The sequence below is a fragment of the Poecilia formosa genome, unplaced genomic scaffold (genome assembly GCF_000485575.1).
Source record: "Poecilia formosa unplaced genomic scaffold, Poecilia_formosa-5.1.2 Scaffold422, whole genome shotgun sequence".
NCBI lineage: Eukaryota > Metazoa > Chordata > Actinopteri > Cyprinodontiformes > Poeciliidae > Poecilia > Poecilia formosa.
In genome coordinates, this window is record NW_006800361.1 from 76680 (window position 1) to 95095 (window position 18416).

At 46.2% G+C, this 18416-nt stretch overlaps 1 protein-coding gene and 1 long non-coding RNA gene across 6 annotated transcripts in view; one reads left to right on the forward strand and one right to left on the reverse strand.

The window, feature by feature from the left end:
• Nucleotides 1–18416, forward strand: part of LOC103155334 (PH and SEC7 domain-containing protein 1-like) — a 38991-nt gene that overhangs the window by 10920 nt on the left and 9655 nt on the right. For 3 of the 5 annotated variants that reach the window (XM_016663465.1, XM_016663464.1, XM_016663462.1), the window contains 12 exons: nucleotides 3991–4155; nucleotides 4243–4323; nucleotides 5221–5333; nucleotides 5556–5614; nucleotides 6796–6885; nucleotides 13807–13850; nucleotides 14281–14468; nucleotides 14548–14618; nucleotides 15083–15240; nucleotides 15696–15840; nucleotides 15926–16069; nucleotides 16573–18221. In XM_016663465.1, coding sequence (XP_016518951.1) covers nucleotides 3991–4155; nucleotides 4243–4323; nucleotides 5221–5333; nucleotides 5556–5614; nucleotides 6796–6885; nucleotides 13807–13850; nucleotides 14281–14468; nucleotides 14548–14618; nucleotides 15083–15240; nucleotides 15696–15840; nucleotides 15926–16069; nucleotides 16573–16890 — 1576 coding nt within the window. In that variant the 3' untranslated portion in view covers nucleotides 16891–18221. Of the gene's footprint in view, nucleotides 1–3990; nucleotides 4156–4242; nucleotides 4324–5220; nucleotides 5334–5555; nucleotides 5615–6795; nucleotides 6886–13806; nucleotides 13851–14280; nucleotides 14469–14547; nucleotides 14619–15082; nucleotides 15241–15695; nucleotides 15841–15925; nucleotides 16070–16572; nucleotides 18222–18416 lie in introns of those variants that run through there. The other 2 variants (XM_016663463.1, XR_001659415.1) reach the window with 2 other exon arrangements.
• On the reverse strand, nucleotides 12757–13850 carry LOC107833649 (uncharacterized). Its single transcript, XR_001659417.1, has 2 exons — nucleotides 13754–13850; nucleotides 12757–13549 (listed from the first exon to the last, which is right to left on the reverse strand). It is a non-coding gene; the product is annotated as an uncharacterized LOC107833649 (long non-coding RNA).

Below are 18416 nucleotides of genomic sequence, written 5' to 3' on the forward strand. Positions count from 1 at the left end.
AGGAGGAGGAGGAGGAGGAGGAGAAGGAAGAGGAGGAGGAGGAGCGTTCGGGTCGGCCCGGGAGGAAGCTCATACCTCCGAGGGAAACCAGGGGGATCGGACTGGGAGAGGACTGGGAACACTGGGAAGCTGAGGGAACGCCGTGGCTTTATGAGCCGCAGAAGAAGAAAAGGAGATGATGTCGTACCAGGATGATGTTATCATGCCTCAGAGGCGCCGAGGCTGTCTGATTGGCTGCTGAGCTGGGACTGTGGGCGGGGCCTGGTCGTCATGGCGACCTACCTGCTGTGCTGGGGGGGCGGGGCTCTGGAGGACCGGTACCTGCTGCCTTACCCGGCCGTGTACAGGTGAGCCTCCGGACCGGTTCTGATGGGATCAGGAAGCTCAGGATCTGCAGGTCGGCCCGGTTTGGACCCAGAACTCCTGAGATGGGTCAGAACCAGGTTTGGGCTGGTTCTGACCCATTCTGAGATGTCTATTCACCGGCCACTTTATTAGGTACAGCAAGCTGAAACCGGATCGGATCCGGTTAGTTCTTTATGGCTCGGATACAAGCTGGATCCTCTGAGGTTCTGAGGATTCCAGCCGGATCAGAACCGAGTCAGCCAGGTTCAACAGAGAGTCCATCGGTCACAGCTGATTCTGGTTCTGTCAGCGGTTCTGTTGTGGTTTCAGTTGGACTGACACACCCTGGACAGAACTGCAGCTCTGACTCCTCTCTGTCTGGGTTTGGTTCTGGTCGGGTTCTGATCCAGATGGTAGAACCGTAGCTCTGACTCCTCTCTGTCTGGGTTCTGTTTGGTCCCAGCTTTCTGTCCCGGTCAGGTTCTGGTTCGGTTCTGGTTCAGATGGCAGAACTCTGCTCTGGTTTGGTTTGTTGGTTTAGAAACCAAAGCAGTTCAACACGACAGATGTCTCACTCTGCTTATATTTGCCTCTAATTAAACATAACCTAAAACTGAACTGAGCAGAACCAGAGGTATTTTGGGTCGGTACTGCTCCTCCTAAGAACTCTTCAGATTGGAGAAAATGTTTCTACATGTTTAGCTGCATTAACCCTTTAAATGCTCTGCAGTTGTGTGTGGAGTCGGAATGGTTCTGGTTCTGGTAGCTGGGCTAGCTTTAGGATTGGAGCTGTGGGTTTATTGGTCGGGACGGTTCTGATGGTTCAGATCCAACAGAGATCTGAATAGAACCGGTCAAAGAATCTGATGCAGTTTCTCCCAGAAAACTAGCTTAGCCTGGCGGTAGCATGCTAGCTAGGTTGGCCCGTTAGCGGTCCATTTGGTTTTTATGTTACAAAATGTTACAGGTTGTCATCAAATCTGAAAATATGCTGAGATAAAAATGTGTTTGTCGTCTTAAAGAAGAAAAAACACATCAATCAAATTTCAATGTTTTGCTGTTCAGTTAAATCCTAATTCAGTAATCAGCTGGTGGAAAACTGGAAACTAATGAGAAAATAATTGCTTTATTAAATATGTAAACTCCATTATTTCTAGTATGAAGCTTTCATGTGTTTCTTTTAGTCATGTTTTGCTTCCCGGAATCTGATTGGTTGTTATTTTATCCAATTGAATGCAGGATTTGTGAGGCTTACTCTGATTGGATGAAACAGACCTGCCTGTGATTGGCTAGTGGTGCAGACAGAACTAATCGCTGCCAGAACTCTGAGTGAGATGTAAATATTCAGCATTCACAGAGATAAATATACTCAGATCAGTCTCACAGGGACTGTGGTGCCACTGCTATGTGGCACCACGGTCGGGAATATCTGCGGTTGGGAAAATGACAATCAGGTAAATAAATATGAAAAATAAGTCAATATTTTATTAATTGTCAACACTACAACAACTATACAAGGTCCAAGAGTGTCACGTTTCACAAAAGTTTTGATTTAAAATAAAGATTGAGAAAATGGGAGTCAGTTATGCTAGCTTGACTTTAGAAAGCTAGCATACCTGTGCTGCAGTTTGCTGTTTTTCGGTTCAATTAGCACTAAAATAAGTCGACACACACCTACACTCTGACAGGTCATCAGTACAGCAACTGTTTAAATTAACCGCTGTGTTCTGCTTATAATGACTGTAAAAAAAAATATCGAGCCTAAAAATTCAAACAGCACAAAACTGTAACAGACTGAAGGTTCTGTTTGAGAAATGTTTTTGTTTCGATTTCTCCTGATGCACTGAAGCTAACCGCCACTCGGTGGGCTAGCGGAGCTGCCGTCTGTTGGTCGCCATGGCAACAGGTCTGCATGTAACATAAAGCGACACGGAGAGCGAGAAATAGCAGAATAAAAGCGGTTTAACGTTGTTTTACGCCTGTTTATCAGCGTTACTTTCCCTTTGCGTTGGCGCACTGCAGCCACTGTAACTTTTAAAACTTAAAACTTGTAGAATGTAAATCAATCATCAAAATAGGAAGAAATACTTTGCTAAATTTTAACAAAGTAATTAACAGCATGTATTATATACAATTAAATTATTGACCAATATAAAGGAGAAATTCTTAGCCCTGTCCTCCATTTTGACAGAACTGACAGAAACCAAACTGTTTATAGATTCATTTCCAGGGAGAAAATATGTTTTACATATCAAAGCTTCAACTATTGTCTCAGCTTTAATTAATAGAATTCAGGCAGGAAAAGAGGGCGATTAGACCATGTAAAGATAGATTCCAGCTCATCCTGCATTGGAACAGTTTGGGTTTACTGACACGAGTCAGTGTAAGGAGCGCATCGCTAGCTGTAGCGGCTAATAGGCTAACTGTAGCCGCTAATAGTCTAACTGTAGCGGCTAATAGGCTAACGGTAGCGTCTAATAGGCTAACTGTAGCGGCTAATAGGCTAACTGTAGCGGCTAATAGGCTAACGGTAGCGGCTAATAGTCTAACTGTAGCGGCTAATAGGCTAACGGTAGCGGCTAATAGGTGATGTCCAATCCAGTAATAATGAGTATTAATGGCTTTGTGATTTGCCAGTTCAGATTCAGGTGCCGGTTCGGGTTCAGAGGGTGGAGGACTGAATGTTGTCTAGCGAGGAGCTTCCTGCTCTGGATGTTTCTCTCCAGCAGGAAGGAGCTGCAGACGGAAACATCCGGATTCCTCCAGGAAACTTCCTGTCCTCTGGGAGGGAAACACTGCAGACTGGAACCAGGCTGAGGTTCTGGAGGTTCTACAGATGGTTCTGGTTAGCCGGTTCAGTCAGCAGCATTATTCAAACTCTGCAGCTCAGACATCATGGGATGTTTGGTGGTGTGGTTGCCATAGCGACAGTGGGAGGGAAGCTAGGCCCGGTTACAGGAAGCGGGTCGGGTCCACACTGCGGCTGACCCACTTCCCCCTTTCTGACTTCACTTGCTGCCGTGGCACCAAGAGGTCCGACTGGCAGCCGGGCTGGACCAGAGCAGCACCATGGAGGACCGGGGCAGCCCTGCAGCCGAGCGGTGGGTCCAGGTTAGGGTTCATCAGAACTTTGGGCCAGCTTTGGGTTTCCAAGGATTCAGAACCTTTCAGACTCTTGAAACCCGGAAGCAGAAGTTCTGTTCTGCTGGTTCTGGAGGATTCTGAGTAAAGCTTTGTGATCTTTGATTCTGAACATGTTGGAAAACTTCAAACATACTTGGATAAATGTCTGACCAAAACCAGAACCATGGCTTTTCAGAATAAAAGCATCAACTTATTGTTTGTGGAGACCTAGCAGAACCAGAACCGGTTCTGGTTCTATAAGGTCCAGATTTGGCTCTCCTGAGCCTAATTCTGTAGGCCTGACCTGTCTGAACCAGTTCTGGGTCAGAACCACAGGATGAGTGCTAAATGGACCAACCTCTGGCCCGGTTCTAGAACAGAAGCAGGTTCTGTTTGGGTCGGTACCAATGGTCCAGACCAATCCAGCAGCTGTTTGTTTGCTGTGTTGCCATGACGACGGGTCAGGCCCAGCCTGCGGTTCTGTTGGTTCTGCTGAGTGACGGTGTGTCCTCGTGTCTCCAGGGAGCGTCCAGCGGACCGTCCCCCGGACCAGCCCGACCCGGACGTTCTGGAGGTTCTGACCAACGGCCTGAAACCGGATCTGCAGGCGGCCCGGCGCCTCGCCAAGCGGCTCTACGCTCTGGACGGGTTCCGCAAGTCCGATGTAGCGCCACACCTCAGCAAGAAGTCAGTCTGGGTCCAAACCCGGTCCGGAACCGGAGCGTTTGAGTCGGAGGTTCTGGAATGACCCAGCTTCCTGTTCTTGTCCTGCAGTAACGACTTCAGCCAGATGGTGGCGCAGGAGTACCTGGAGCACTTCAACTTCAGTGGCATGAACATCGACCAGGCGCTCAGGTCAGTGCTGGGTCCGGTACCAGGCCCGGTTCTGGCCCGTTTCTGATGAGGTTAAACAGGAAGGTCAATTACTGAATCAGTGAATCAGTTTGCTCTCAGACTCAGTTTCTGATTGAACGGTTCTGGTTCTGAGTAGGGCTGTTGTAAACGGATATTTTAGTAATCGGGTAAAAAAGATAAAGTAAAACGTTGGTAAATCTAACATAACAGCAGAGTTACTATCGCATATCAACATCAGTCCAGATTTTCCATTTGGGCTAACAATAGCTTTTCTGTAGTTTAGAAAATTAACCTGTAATAATAAAAGTTCACTTAAAAAAGCTAACCTGAAGAAAAATTATAAAATCTGAAATTCTATTCAATTTAATAATAAAGAGCCAGGCTCACAGATACGCTTATAAAAATGTCTGTGATCCAGCTTTTAGTTTCTGTGTTCATCTTCAGTGAGTTTAATAGATGAACCAGGCCCAGACATTTATAGCTTTGTGTTCATGTTAGCGACGGGATTTGACACCTTCGTTCGTCACACAGAAACATCTCCCAGCTACGTGCCGCCACGGTGCGCTCTGCCACACATTTGTTAAGACCGGAATGATGTGAAATAAATGTTCCGGTTCGTCTGTAAAGCTACACTTGAGTTAAAAATCTAATGCGCAGCTGCCCGCGGGCCGAACTTGAAAACTGGACATTGTGCTGCTAGCACTTAGCTTCCGTCAACAACTCAGGCGGAAGTCAGAGCTCCGCGCAACGGCCGGAACATGGCGCGCTAAACAATAAAACATAAATTAACGAGGCTTCCTCCAGGAATTTTAATAACCGAGGTAGTCGAATCGTTCGAGGAATCGTTTCAGCCCTATTTCTGATCCAGTGTCTCTCTGACTTCTGGTTCTGGTTCAGGACGTTTCTGACCCGGTTTGCTCTGATGGGAGAAACCCAGGAGAGAGAGAGAGTCCTTGCTCACTTCTCCAGGAGATACAGGCAGTGTAACCCCGAGACACTGTCCACTGAAGGTACCTGAACCACACCTGAACCACACCTGAACCACACCTGAACCACACCTGAACCACACCTGAACCACACCTGCCTGTCTCACCAGTCTCTCTCTCTCTCTGTCTCTCTGTCTCTCTCTCCTCTCTCGCTCTCTCTCTCCTCTCTCTTGCTCTCGCTCTCTCTCTGTCTCTCTCTCTCCTCTCTCTCTGTCTCTCTCTCTCCTCTCTCTCGCTCTCTCTCAGGCAGTGTCCACACCCTGACCTGCGCCGTCATGCTGTTGAACACTGATCTCCATGGAAACGTGAGTGTCTCCTTCATCTTCCTCATCGGGTTTACTGATGTGGTCACATGACTGGCTTCCCAACAGGAACTCCATTTCTTTATGTTTTTTTTTCCCCAAAATATCTTTATTGGAATTTTAGCAGTTAGACAAACAGCTTGAACATTTTGCAAAGTGTGACAGCAGCAGTAGTTTTGTTCAGGTCGAAATATAATACAAACAGAAGACAACAAAACGCCTCTCACAATCCTGGTTCTAATGCTCCCATCACATATTCCACATATCATCTTTATACTGAGACGTTAGATTCAACAGTGTATGTCCTCTAGAATTGCCTTTGGGAACTGCAGTTACAGGTTCTTCAGTCACTTGGACCGTCATCCGAGATGTTCAGATCCTCGACATGCATAATGAAGGGATTCCAGATGAGCTCAAACAGATCCTGTTTGCCCTTTAATACATATGTAATCTTTTCCAGAGGGAGGGCAGATAACATCAGCTGCAGCCATTGGTTTACAGTCGCTCCATGAGTCTTTTTCCAGAACAATGATATACATCTTTTTCCATTGAGCAAACTTAAGTTTATAAATGTTTGTTCATTTTTAGTATAATTATGTTTTTCAGGGTACAGTCCAAAAGCAAACAGCTTTCGATCCAAAATTATTTGTTTGGAAATTATTTTCTCAGTTACATCTTCTACCTCTTTCCAAAACAGTATAATTATCCTACAGTACCACATTCAGTGAACTCCTCTGTACATTGTGGACATACATCAGGTATCTCCCTGTTATACCTATTGACGTCCACTGGTGTTATGTAAACCCGCATTAACCATTTGAATTGGATGGAACTCCATATTTGGTTAAATTAATGAGTTATTTATTATGAAGAACTCAGAATTTTTTCATTATTTTTAAAAACAAAACATATATTATTTTTGATGAATATGAATCACAGTGACGTTTTTACGACTAACATTTCTGAAACAGATTCTTCTGATGTTGATTTATTTACAATAATGTTTATATATGAATCAGATGCTGTCTGTAAGTTTGCCGCTCCAGACCTTTACTCTGTTTAAGGAAGTGAGTCCTGTTGCTGTGGCAACGACCACAGACAGCAGCGGGTCTGAAGGTTTCTGCTGTAACTGAGCAGAGGCGACTGTAGCAAGCGAAGCGACCTCTGACCTCTTGTCTGTGCAGAATGTGGGGAAGAGGATGTCCTGCAGCCAGTTCATCTCCAACCTGGAGGGACTGAACGACGGGAAGGACTTCCCCAAAGACCTGCTCAAGGTGTGTCCCCATCCCATGTCACTCTGAACGTCCCGCAGGCGTCCCATAATGCAGAAGTGTCTCTTTAACTTCCTCTCTGTGGATCTAATCCCACTGCCTCTTAATTTACCCAGATTATATTGTTTACTCTGGTTCAGTTTGAGCTGCGGAGATTCATGTTTGTTCATATTGACATGTGGTCACAAAACAACAATCTTCACACAATCTAGAAATGTTTTCATGTTCAAATTACCATATATCAGTGAAATATCTATAATGAAAAAAGTACTTATTCACCATTGTTCATAATTTTACTAAATTGCCCTCATGTTTTAACAATACTCATAATTACAAAATATCAGAATCTAGAAAACTCCAGATTTAAAAAGTTGTTTTTGCTAAAATATTACTATAATCCTAAAGTCATATAACAGCGATTCATTAAAATCCAGAAATGCCCTCATAATTATCAAAACTTTCATATATTACAAAAAAACCTAATCGTACCTCAATTATCTTGTTCTGAAATAATTATTTGGTGCAGATTATTCTCATATTCCATAAGTGCTGTCAAAATGCTGAAATGTCCCTATAAATGGATCTTCCCATTATGTAGATGCATGTCCACAATTGGACAATAGTGTCCATGTCCTAAAATGTCTGACACTAAAAGACACCATTTATGTTGTCTGAACCAAACAGTAGAAATGTTCTTAGAATTTAAATACTCTTTACAATGTAGAACAAAACCTGAAATGAAAATGAAAAATTGTCATGATTTAAAGATAGTAAAATAAGCCACAAATGTTTTCATAATAAAACAGCCGATTAAAATATACTGATAATCAGTGATGGTATAGTCACTATGAAAAAGTAACTTAGATTACTGATTACTTGATTTGGAAAGTAACTAATTTACGTTCTAAGTAACTTTTATAGTTACTTTCAGCAGCTGCTAACAACCACGCCCCGCCACCTGTGAAAATTACTTTGAGCTTTGCCAAAACTTAATTGTAAGCTATTTTATAATAGTAACATCAACAATGTGTCTCCACTTATAAGGTTAAATTGAAGGGGAAATTTTTAAATAGTTACAACAGTACAAAAAAAAATTTCATAATGTTTGCGTGTTTTTGTGTGGTCCACTATTGTGTAGAAAACTATAAATAGGATTTTAGATTTCCTGTTTTTCCAGCAACAAAATGCGCATCTCCCTCCATTGTTTACATTTCTGTCACAGCAATCAGCTGCTGCTGTCGCATAGAATGTCTAAGCTTGAAACATCCTAAAGTTCTTTCTGTCATTAGATTTAAAAATTCTCCTCATTGTGTAGATTTATCGTATTAACTATGGGATGTTCTCAATTTAACAAACAGCCATGATAAAACTACATTTTTTACAAAACGGAAGTATTATTATTATTATTATTATTATTATTATTATTATACATTAATGTTTTCATCTTTTCATAATCCAGAGAAACCCTGAAGGTGAAAGAGTTTGCTCACAATTTAAGATTAGTCATCTTTTAAAAATATTCATGTTTATTTCTGTTAATTTATTTACATAGTAGGTTTAAAAGTATCTGTGTGCTGAACAAAGTGCTTCATGGCTACATCCACAATAAGTAGATAACAGTTAAATTTAAAACATCAAATTTAAAAAGTCCTTAAAATCCACAAAGCCAACATCAGGGAGGACCCCATAGGTAAGGTCAGGGGGGAGTTAACTACTCCCCACCCCGAGACTGGGTATGCAGCCCCAGTAATGAACGAACTATCAAAGCTGAACGAGACAGCAACTGACCTGAGAGACAGAATCATGGCCCGAATGAACACCAAGGCCTGTGGTCATCGGGGCCCTCGTCTGATCCAAACATCTGTTTGGATCAGACAGATCCAACTGACTGATTAGCGCAGATTAGCGCTAATCAGATGAAGCTGCTTCATCTGTGATGGGATCTGGATTCACAGTGAATACTAACTACACCGCATAAAATGCGACTAAATAGCTATGTTAATATGATTGTAATTTCACGGATAAAAATAGTACAGATAAGGATAACAAAAAAAGTCTAGCTCGACTTCATTCTTCATTCACAGTCTTACCTGTAAATCGATTTTTCATTCACAGTCTTACCTGTAAATCGATTTTTCTTTTCTTGGACGTTTTGATGTTAGCTTGTCGATGTCTCAGTTTTATTCGCTGGGAAAATCAATAAGCAGCTTGAGGTGACTCTGCTGCTCTCTAGTGGCGAGAAGCCGTAATGTTTAATGTTGGCTGGTAACAATCGGAATGCATTATGGGAGATGTAGTTTGTTGTCAATTCGTGCTCAAAACATATTTTAAGTCAATCATAGGCCTATAAAACGCTGGGGGCCACGGGCCTTGAGTTTGACACATGTGATCTAGAAATATCCCAACTTTAAACACACACACACACACACACGTACAGACCTGTTTTTCTCTCTCGTCTGGACATCACGTCAACCTAAACTCATCTTTTTGGGGACACAAACTTTAAGTGGGTCCGGGTCCATAGACGTATTGGACATGATGGACTGGGACATTTCATCCGCAGTACGTTGCCTTAGCGACAGCATCACTGTTTGCACTCAGACCAGTTCTCATGGCTGCTGTGGGTAGTTCTGTCTGTCTGGTATGTGTTCATGTCTGAGTGGGTTGGTTCCACCTCAGCCTCGGAGCGATCGACATGAATCTGCGTCACCTCTTCACCTCCATCATGCTCATCATCATCATGTGTGTTGCCAATGTGTGTGTGGAGCGTTTGCTGAGCTGTCGGCTGGTTGGACGGCTGGAGCAGAGAGTGTGTGGGCAGCAACTCAGACTGACTGAGAGGCAGAAAAACAGGAATAATTTGCTCTCCTCTTCCTGGTCTGATCCTCCATCAGTGTTTGCAAGAAGAAACAAGAAACTTCTGCTGAAATCTCTTCGCAGTTAAACGACTTACTTTATAAACATTATTTATTCAGTGTAATGAGAGAACAAAATCTGATCAGAGAATTAATCTAAATAAAGCTTAAAAACCTGTCTGAGCAACACAGGAGCATGGAGATGAAGCCACATTCATATGTTTGATGATCTCAATGTTTTGGTGTCCAAGACTAAAACTTCTCCTGTGGTTCTAGTCCATGAAGACTCTTTAAAATGATAATATGAACTCTCAAACTGACTGGAAACCAGTGACCTGAATGTGACACTGGTCTAGTTCCAGACTGAAGGTCTGGGACAAATTGTAGGGAGATTGTGCAAAAATTGGTACATTAGCCTAATGAAATCCAGGGTGGGGCTAATGGAGATTGGGGCGGAGCATGTGGAGTTGTGGGGCGGAGCCTGTTGGGTTGTGGGGCGGAGCATGTGGAGTTGTGGGGCGGAGCCTGGGAAGATGTGGGTCAGATCTTCCTGACTAACCACGGTGTTGGTTGGTGTTGGTTTGTCAGGAAGGTGAAATGGCAGGAGCCTTAAATCCCGGTTAAGTTTTACGTCAGCAGGTCTTCATCACTGTCTAGACACCACAACACATTATTTCTCATTTGTGACATAATTCACCCGATTTATACATTTAACTTTAATAACTCAATATGGAATATTTAAAACTTTTCAGTTAAAATTGCAGCTCATTGATTTATGTTTTTTTAAATTGCATTTTAATTTAATTTACAACAAATTATTACAAATTTCTGTTAAAATATTGTTGATATTTCCACAAAAATATTTAAAATAAAAGAAAATACAAAAATAAAAACATTCAAAACGATTTTATATTGTGAGGAGAAATTAGATAGCAATAAAAATTAGGTTTTAAAACATTAAAGTAAAATAAATAGTTTAATTTTCAGTTCTGAAATGATAACAATGCTCTTCTTCATGGCTGAGCTTCATCTACATTCAGCTCATGACTGGCAGCCGGGGGCGGGCCTTAGCTGCTGCCTCTGTCCTCTGATTGGCTGCTGAGGTCAGAGAAAATGCGCATTGAGAGAGAGAGAGAGAGGAGGAAGAGGAGGAGGAGGAAGGTAAACAGTCCTTAACAGTTCAGTTTGAGGAAGAGGCGGAGGACTGAGATCACCTGAAGAAGACGAGGGATTCTCCTGCAGGAGGAAGAGGAGGAGGAAGAGGAGGAAATAAACAGCTGAGGAAGAGGAGAAGGGATTGTGTCAGATTCAGGGTGGATCAGGAGAAACTTTCCTCCTCTGTCTCCCCACCTTCATCCTCCTTCCTCTCCCTCACTCTCTCTCTGTCTGACTGTGTGGGTGTGCTCGCTCGCCCCAGTCTCCCTCTCTCTCCTCCTCTTCGTCGTCCTCTGGGTTTTAGCCGCTGCTGATGCGTCTCCTTCGTCACACGTTTATTTGCAGTCCAGGGATTCTCCTCGCCGCCGCTCCGAGTTGGGATGCGTTTGTCTGGGTGATCGAGGCGTCACATCGCCGTGGTAACCACCTGGCTGGACCGCCGGGACCGCGCAGAGTCTGGGTTTGTTTAACGAGACGGGAGGAAGAGGAGGAAGAGGAGGCTCCTTCAGAAAGTCTGATCAAACCTTTAAATACGTCATCGATCAGAAGAAACGATCTCTGCACCAAATGAACCCAGAAATGAAACGTCTCCGACTCTAAAACAGAAATCTGATTCATTTCTGCTTCAAATCTGAAATTACTGGAATTAAAGCGATTTAAAATATTTTTATTCTCGTTGAAGAAATAGAAACAGTTTGGTTCAGAAACCAGAAGTTTGATCTAATCCAGGAAGGAGTTTCCTCCAGAACAGATCTGGAAGCTTCTGGACCGACCCAGAACTCTGACTGGACCTGCTGGAGGAACCAGATCCATCAGAACCAGAACCTCTAACAGCTCCGTCCAGACTGTGTTCCCCCACCATTCGGATCAGAACCCCTCCGCCTCCATTCGGACCACAGTCGACCTGGATCGGCCATGATCGGAGTCAACAGCATTCACTCCTCAGGTCGGAACCGTTCGCGCTCGCTGTGCTCGGTCCGGAGCGGCGCTAGCCGGGACTCCAGGGAGTCAGACTTCCGGTACCCGCGGGCACCCCGGTCCCGGTCCTTGAAGCCGCTGGCGTTCCCGGACCTGCTGGGCAAGAGCCAGGACCGGCAGCAGCACCCGCAGAACCGCAAGAAGAAGGTAGAGCTAGTACCGGGAGGTCCAGAACCTACAGAACCTCCAAATCTGTCCTGTTAGAATTTACACATTTACGTTTCTGGGATGAATTTTCTATTTGAAATTATACCTAAAATAATTAAAAAATAAAGGTTTTATGAAATATTTCAGGTTTTTAGAGCTGCATGTTGCCCTGCAGCCACCAGGGGGCAGCGATTCCCCTGCTGCTGACAGACCAGCAGCAATTCGTGGGAGAAGAAATTAATCGATCTGATTAATTTAACTTTGGATTCTGGTCAAAAAGTCCAAATTTCAGCAATAATTTGATTAATTAACTAAAGATATTAATAAACATGTTAAGATGATAATAAGCATATTAACATCTTGTCAGCATATTATTCTAATCTTTTATATTGGATTAGAATAATTTAAAAGTGTTTCTGGCTGTGAATCCCATCAACTCCTGCCTCTCCTGGCTCAGAAAGTTCAGATCTGAACATCGACGTATCGTCTGGTCTACGGTGGCAGGAGAGGTTTGCAGCTCTACTGCCACCTGCAGGTCGGAGGGGGCGTTACGTTTTCTTGTAACGCCCCCTCCGTTTCTGTGCAAACATTCATCACAACTACGTTATTCTGCACATGCAGGTCGCTTCACATCAAGTGGTGTGACTGCAGCAAGTGGGCGTTTCCAAGCAACAAGGTGTTCCTCTTGGCCACACCTGATTGGACGAATATTACATCTGTCATTCAACGTTGTTTTTTTAAATATTACTTGCTTAAATGTTGTGAGTTTAAATATTGCTAGCTTAATTGCCATTAGCTTAAATGTCATTAGCTTTCTTCTCTGGCATTGAAGTTTCACATATTTATTTGGTTTCACAGCTCTCTCTCTCTGAGTTATAATAATCTCAGGCAGGTTGTGACATTGTCGGTGTCTCCTATATTTCTCCTTCCGTGTCTTTAGCGCAGAACGTCAGGTTACGTTTCTAGTTAAGATAACGGTAACTTATTTTAAAGTAGCAGTTTTTCAGAAATGTTTCTAAGTGTGGAGGGTTAAATGTTGATGATCCATCATTATGTTAAAAACAGAATCCAACTTGGTTTCTGAAGTGATGTGAAGCTGACAGAAAAATTAAAAACAAATAAAAAGTAAAATTATCAACACAAGATGCAATTAAAACTGACCTCCATGTTTGGTCAGCCGTGGTCTCTGCGGTCTGGAAACTGTCCAGAACAGTTCTAGTTCTGGTTCTGGTCACTCACCCTCTCCTCTCTATTCCCCATCCTGGTGTTCTGGTGAGTGGCGCCCCCTCTGGACCCAAACAGGAACTTTAGCTGATGTTCAATAAAACAGCTGGTCCATTGGACACCAGAACCGGGTCTGACACTTTGCTGAAGAACTAACCCGACCTGTATGATTGGTCCGGTCACACAGGTGATCAGAACCCTCCATTTGTCAGGTCCGGTTCCTGTCTGACCCGGCTCTGAAGGGCCCGGTTCCTGTCTGACCTGGTTCCTCTCTGACCCGGTTCTGAAGGGCCCGGTTCCTGTCTGACCTGGTTCCTCTCTGACCCGGTTCTGAAGGGCCCGTTTCCTGTCTGACCCGGTTCTTGTCTGTTGCGGTTCTGATGGGCCCGGTTCCTCTCTGGCCCGGTTCTCATGGGCCCGGTTCTTGTCTGACCCGTTTCCTGTCTGACCTGGTTCTTGTCTGATGCGGTTCTCATGGGCCCGGTTCCTCTCTGGCCCGGTTCTTCTCTGACCCGGTTCCTCTCTGACCCGGTTCCTCTCTGACCCGGTTCTGCTCTCCCTGCAGACGCTGTACAGCTCCATCAGGAACGAGAAGCTGCAGTGGACCATGTGAGTGTAAACATGTTTCCTCGTTTCGCTCTCACTCTCTCATGCAAGCTGCTGTTGCCATGGCAACTGTTCCTGCTTCTCTGCCCGCTGTAATTACAGGTCAGCATCCCAAAGCCCTGGCATCGTGTGTGTGTGTGTGTGTGTGTGTGTGCGTGTGTGTGTGTGTGTGACTCCTAATGACAGCCTCATGGTTAATCACCACCTGCAGCACCAATCAGAACCAGAACACAATCAGGACCCAAACAGAACTGGGTCCTGATTGGCATTAAGGTTCCCCTGGTTCCACCAACCAGAACCCAGACACTGGGTCTGGATGGATGATGGTCGGATGGCGGTTGGGTGACTGGTGTTCCTCCATCTTGGCTCTGGCTGAGCATCTGGGTCTCTAACCAGAACCAGAACCATCTGACCCAAACTCTTCATCTTGTAGTGATGAAGAGGAGCTGAGGAAGTCGGCGTCGGAGCTGGCCGACGGCCGCACTGACTCCGCCTCCCAGACCATGCGGCGTGTTGCCGGTGGCAACTCGCTGGTGGGCGTGGCCCAGCAGGCCGACGGTGAACTCTACAAGAGTGGCTTCCTGGTGAGGAAGGTCCACGCCGACCCGGACGGGAAGAGAAGTACGGGCTGCTCTTCATCCTCCTCCAACTCCTCCTCCTCTTCCTCTTGCTCGTTGGCTCCATGTTGTTTCTGTTTCAGCTCCGCGGGGGAAGAGAGGCTGGAAAACCTTCTACGCCATGCTGAAGGGTCTGGTCCTCTACCTGCAGAAGGTAAAACACCTGGACTGCGTTTCCCATCAGCCCCTGCTGCAGTAGACACCGCTGCCATCCGGTTCTGATCCATTAGTGGTCTGGACCTTCTGCGATCTGGTAAAGGGTACTGGATTAGTTTTCCAGAGTCCCTAGCTTCTTCTCCTGCAGAGCTCCGCCTAGTGGTGAGACTGCAGACTGCAAGCAGCAGGGGAGACAAAGAACATGTCAACATTTATATCAGGTTCTGGTTCTGGTGAAGTTAATGAGATGAAGTTCAGACCAGAAGGTCCAGAGAATCCAGATAAACATCCAGATTTATCCAGAACCGCGAAGGTGGTGAGGACTTTGTCTCCCTGCATCTCGTTGGTTCATCAGTGGAGCGGTTAGGGTCAGAGGTCTTTATAGATGTCCGGTCCTCCTGATGGACCGCGTCCCGTCTGTATTGGGTCGGGTCGGGTCACAGTGCGTTTGTGTCCTCACAGGACGAGTACCGGACGGAGCGAGACCCGACTGAGGACGACGTGAAGAACGCCGTGTCCGTCCACCACGCCCTGGCCATGAGGGCCGCCGACTACCGCAAGAGACCCAACGTCTTCTACCTGAGGACGGCCGACTGGAGGGTCTTCCTGCTGCAAGCACCGTAAGGAACCCCACCAGCGCCCCCGCTGGTCCGGAGGACATGATGGGGGCGGGGGACGCTAGAGGACATTAGGGGTGAAAGCTGTAATCTGAATGTTTTAGGTGAAAATTGTCGTAGCATTTGACGTCAACTGCAAAAGACTTTTAGAAATGTAACAAATTGGCAGAATAATAAAAGCAAAATCCTGAAAAACCGGAAAAAGGAGCGAAAACGTTCAGTGCAAAAACCCAAAAGTATTAGAGATGAGTTCAGAACGGAGCCGACAGAGCTAACCGGTCACAGCAATTTAACAGGTAAAATTAGCTAAAAGGCTAAAGCTAGGTCAGAAGCTAAAGCTAGCTTAAATGCTAATGGTGTTAAACAGCAGAAAAAGCTTTTTAAAATCGAACATAAAATGGCCGCTGTATTCTGATTGTCCAGTAATCTCCTCCCTGACTTCTTCTATGGTCCTCCAGGAGCGCTGAGCAGATGCAGTCATGGATCACCAGGATCAACGCCGTGGCGGCCATGTTCTCTGCTCCTCCGTTCCCGGCCGCCATCGGCTCCCAGAAACGATTCAGCCGCCCGCTGCTGCCCGGGTCCAACACCAAGCTGACGCAGGTAGGGACCAGAACCCGACCGGAACCAGAACCTGACCGGAACCCGTCGGCTTCTGGTTCTGTCCTCACCGTGTCTCTCTCTCCAGGATGAGCAGCTCCAGGCCCATGAGAACCGGTTCCGGGCGGTTTCCTCGGAGCTGACGGAGCTCGCCGGCGCCACGCCCGACCGCAGGGTCAAAGGTCGTGAGCTGGAGGAGCAAAAGCTGCGGAGGGAGTACCTGGAGTTCGAGGTGAGCTGTCGGGTTCTGGTTCTGGTTCTGGTTCTGAACTCCTCAGGTTGAAGACCAACAGCAGCAGAAGAATCACCGGGTCCAACCGGGTCAGAGCGGTTCTGAACATGTCCAAATGGCTCTGGTGGATCCAACCAGAACCTCCTGAATGCTCTGAATGCTGGAGCAGGACGGGTCGGCAGAACCGGGCCAGAGAGGGAAAAACACCGTCTGCTGAGCGCCAGATGGTCTGACAGAACTGTCAGCCTGTTACCATGGCAACAAGCTGCTGCTGCCGGTGCCGGGACACGGAGGAGACGAGAGGTCCGATCAGAACCAGAACCATAGAGGTTTAATTCTAGGATCCGGGTCAGGAAATTTCTGCTTTCTGTGACCTGGTTGGACTGGTGGTTCTGATAGACCGGATCAGAACCGGTCAGATCGGTACTGAAGTATTCAGTCCCAGGCTGTTTCACCAGAACCAGAACCCGCTCTTGACCCAGTTCTGCTCCTCTCTCCTGCAGAAGACGCGGTACGGGACGTACGCCATGCTGCTGCGGGCGAAGATGGCGGATGGCGGCGCCGACCTGGCCGCCTTCGAGGCGCGGCTGTGCGGCGATGGCGGCCTGCAGAGGGCGCACTCCAGCCCCTCGCTGCCCCAAGACGCCGCTGCCGCCCGGGACAAGAGCCGCGGCGCTAAGACGTCCCGCAGCCTGAAGGCCACGCCCTCCTCCTCCTCATCCTCAGTGACGAAGAGCAGCGCCAAGGAGGGGGCGGGGCCAAAGAACGGCCAGAGGGCGGAGCTTCAGAAGCAGAGCAGCAAGCAGGAGGAGGCGGCGTAACGTTCAGGCGCATTCGGACAAAACGCTGAGGCACTTTGCTCCCGGTGAGACGTTCGAGGTCGGCGGGAAAACAGACGCTCATCCAGGAAGCACTTCCAGCTGCCGGTCTTTCACAATAAAAGCTTTATTTCCTGTTAGTCATTTCAGGGCAGCAAGCTGAGAACGGCGTGTTCAGGGTCACCAACACATCATAGGAAATTATAGTTGCATCGTCTCAGATGGAATCTGAGAGGAAACAACCAGAACCTCCAGAACTGTTGGACCAGAACCTTCATGTCTCCTTCCCTCAGGTTCTGCTGGAGACAAACAGGAAGTACAGAGAACCATTAGGGACAAAAAACTGATTCCCATGTAACCTGCAGATCAATCAAAACTGATGCAGAACCTCCGGTTCTGGACCTGGTTCGGAGTAAAAATGATCCAGATGTGAAATTCATTCACAGAATTTAAATTGAATCCTGAATTCAGGAACTGAGGAACCAAAGATCCTCTGTGCCGAAAGATGTATCACTCCTGTTTTTATTTGACCAGATTATGTGTGTGTGTGTGTGTGTGTGTGTGTGTGTGTTTGTTCATTGTTTCGGTCAGAACCAGGCTGTAGTTCTCTGTTGCTGCCACTGGGGGGGGCGACAGTCACAACCTGAACCATTCGGTACTGGATCTCTGCTGAGGAGGGTCCAATGTTTTAGGCAGAAGAATCAGGAAAGCTCACAGAACTGATCCGGTTCAGAACCCGATCAGAACCAGAAGTTAAAACGTCAGAATGAAAGTTTTCTCCTGTTAACGGACCGGTTCTGATCTGCCTCCAGCTGGCAGCAGAGGGAACCGGATCAGAACCAAACTCTTCATCGAGAGTCGGGTTCTTTTCTCCCCTGACTCATCAGAACCAAACTGGGTTCTGTTCGGATTCAGACTGGATCAGTACCTGAGGACTGGTGACACTAGGAGCTGTCCAGAACCGGGTCACAGAGGTACCACCAGGGCTGGTCTGGTTCTGGAACTTTCTAGTTCTGTTGGACCAACCAGTCTTCTTCTTCAGGCTGCAGATGAAGACCTGGACCGGTTCTGGTTGGTCCAGGGCAAACAGAACCACTTCAGTACCAGGACTCTGCAATTTCTGGTTCCGTGAAAATAAGCTGGACCGGATCCGACCGGACCTCAGAACTCTGTTGTAAATACAGTTGGACCTTCAGAACCGGAAGAAGCCATACAGCCGCACTTTGCTTTGAGTTGGAACCGGGTCAGATCGGGCCGGACCTGGCCTGTGCTGTACAGACGTCACTTCCTGTCTCGATCCGTAGAGCAAAATAAAAATATGGACCAGAACCGAACATCTGTGTCGGGTTTTTATTCCAGTCAATTCTGTTCAGGCGGGTCCAAACCGACCAGAACTTCCTATCGAGGAAGGCCCAGTAGGAAAACGCAGATTTTTCTTTAATTTAGAAAAATTAAATTTGAACATTAAAAATTCTTAATTTTATGTTTTTTCAGGTTGGTTCTGATATTTTTATTTGTTTTGGAAACAG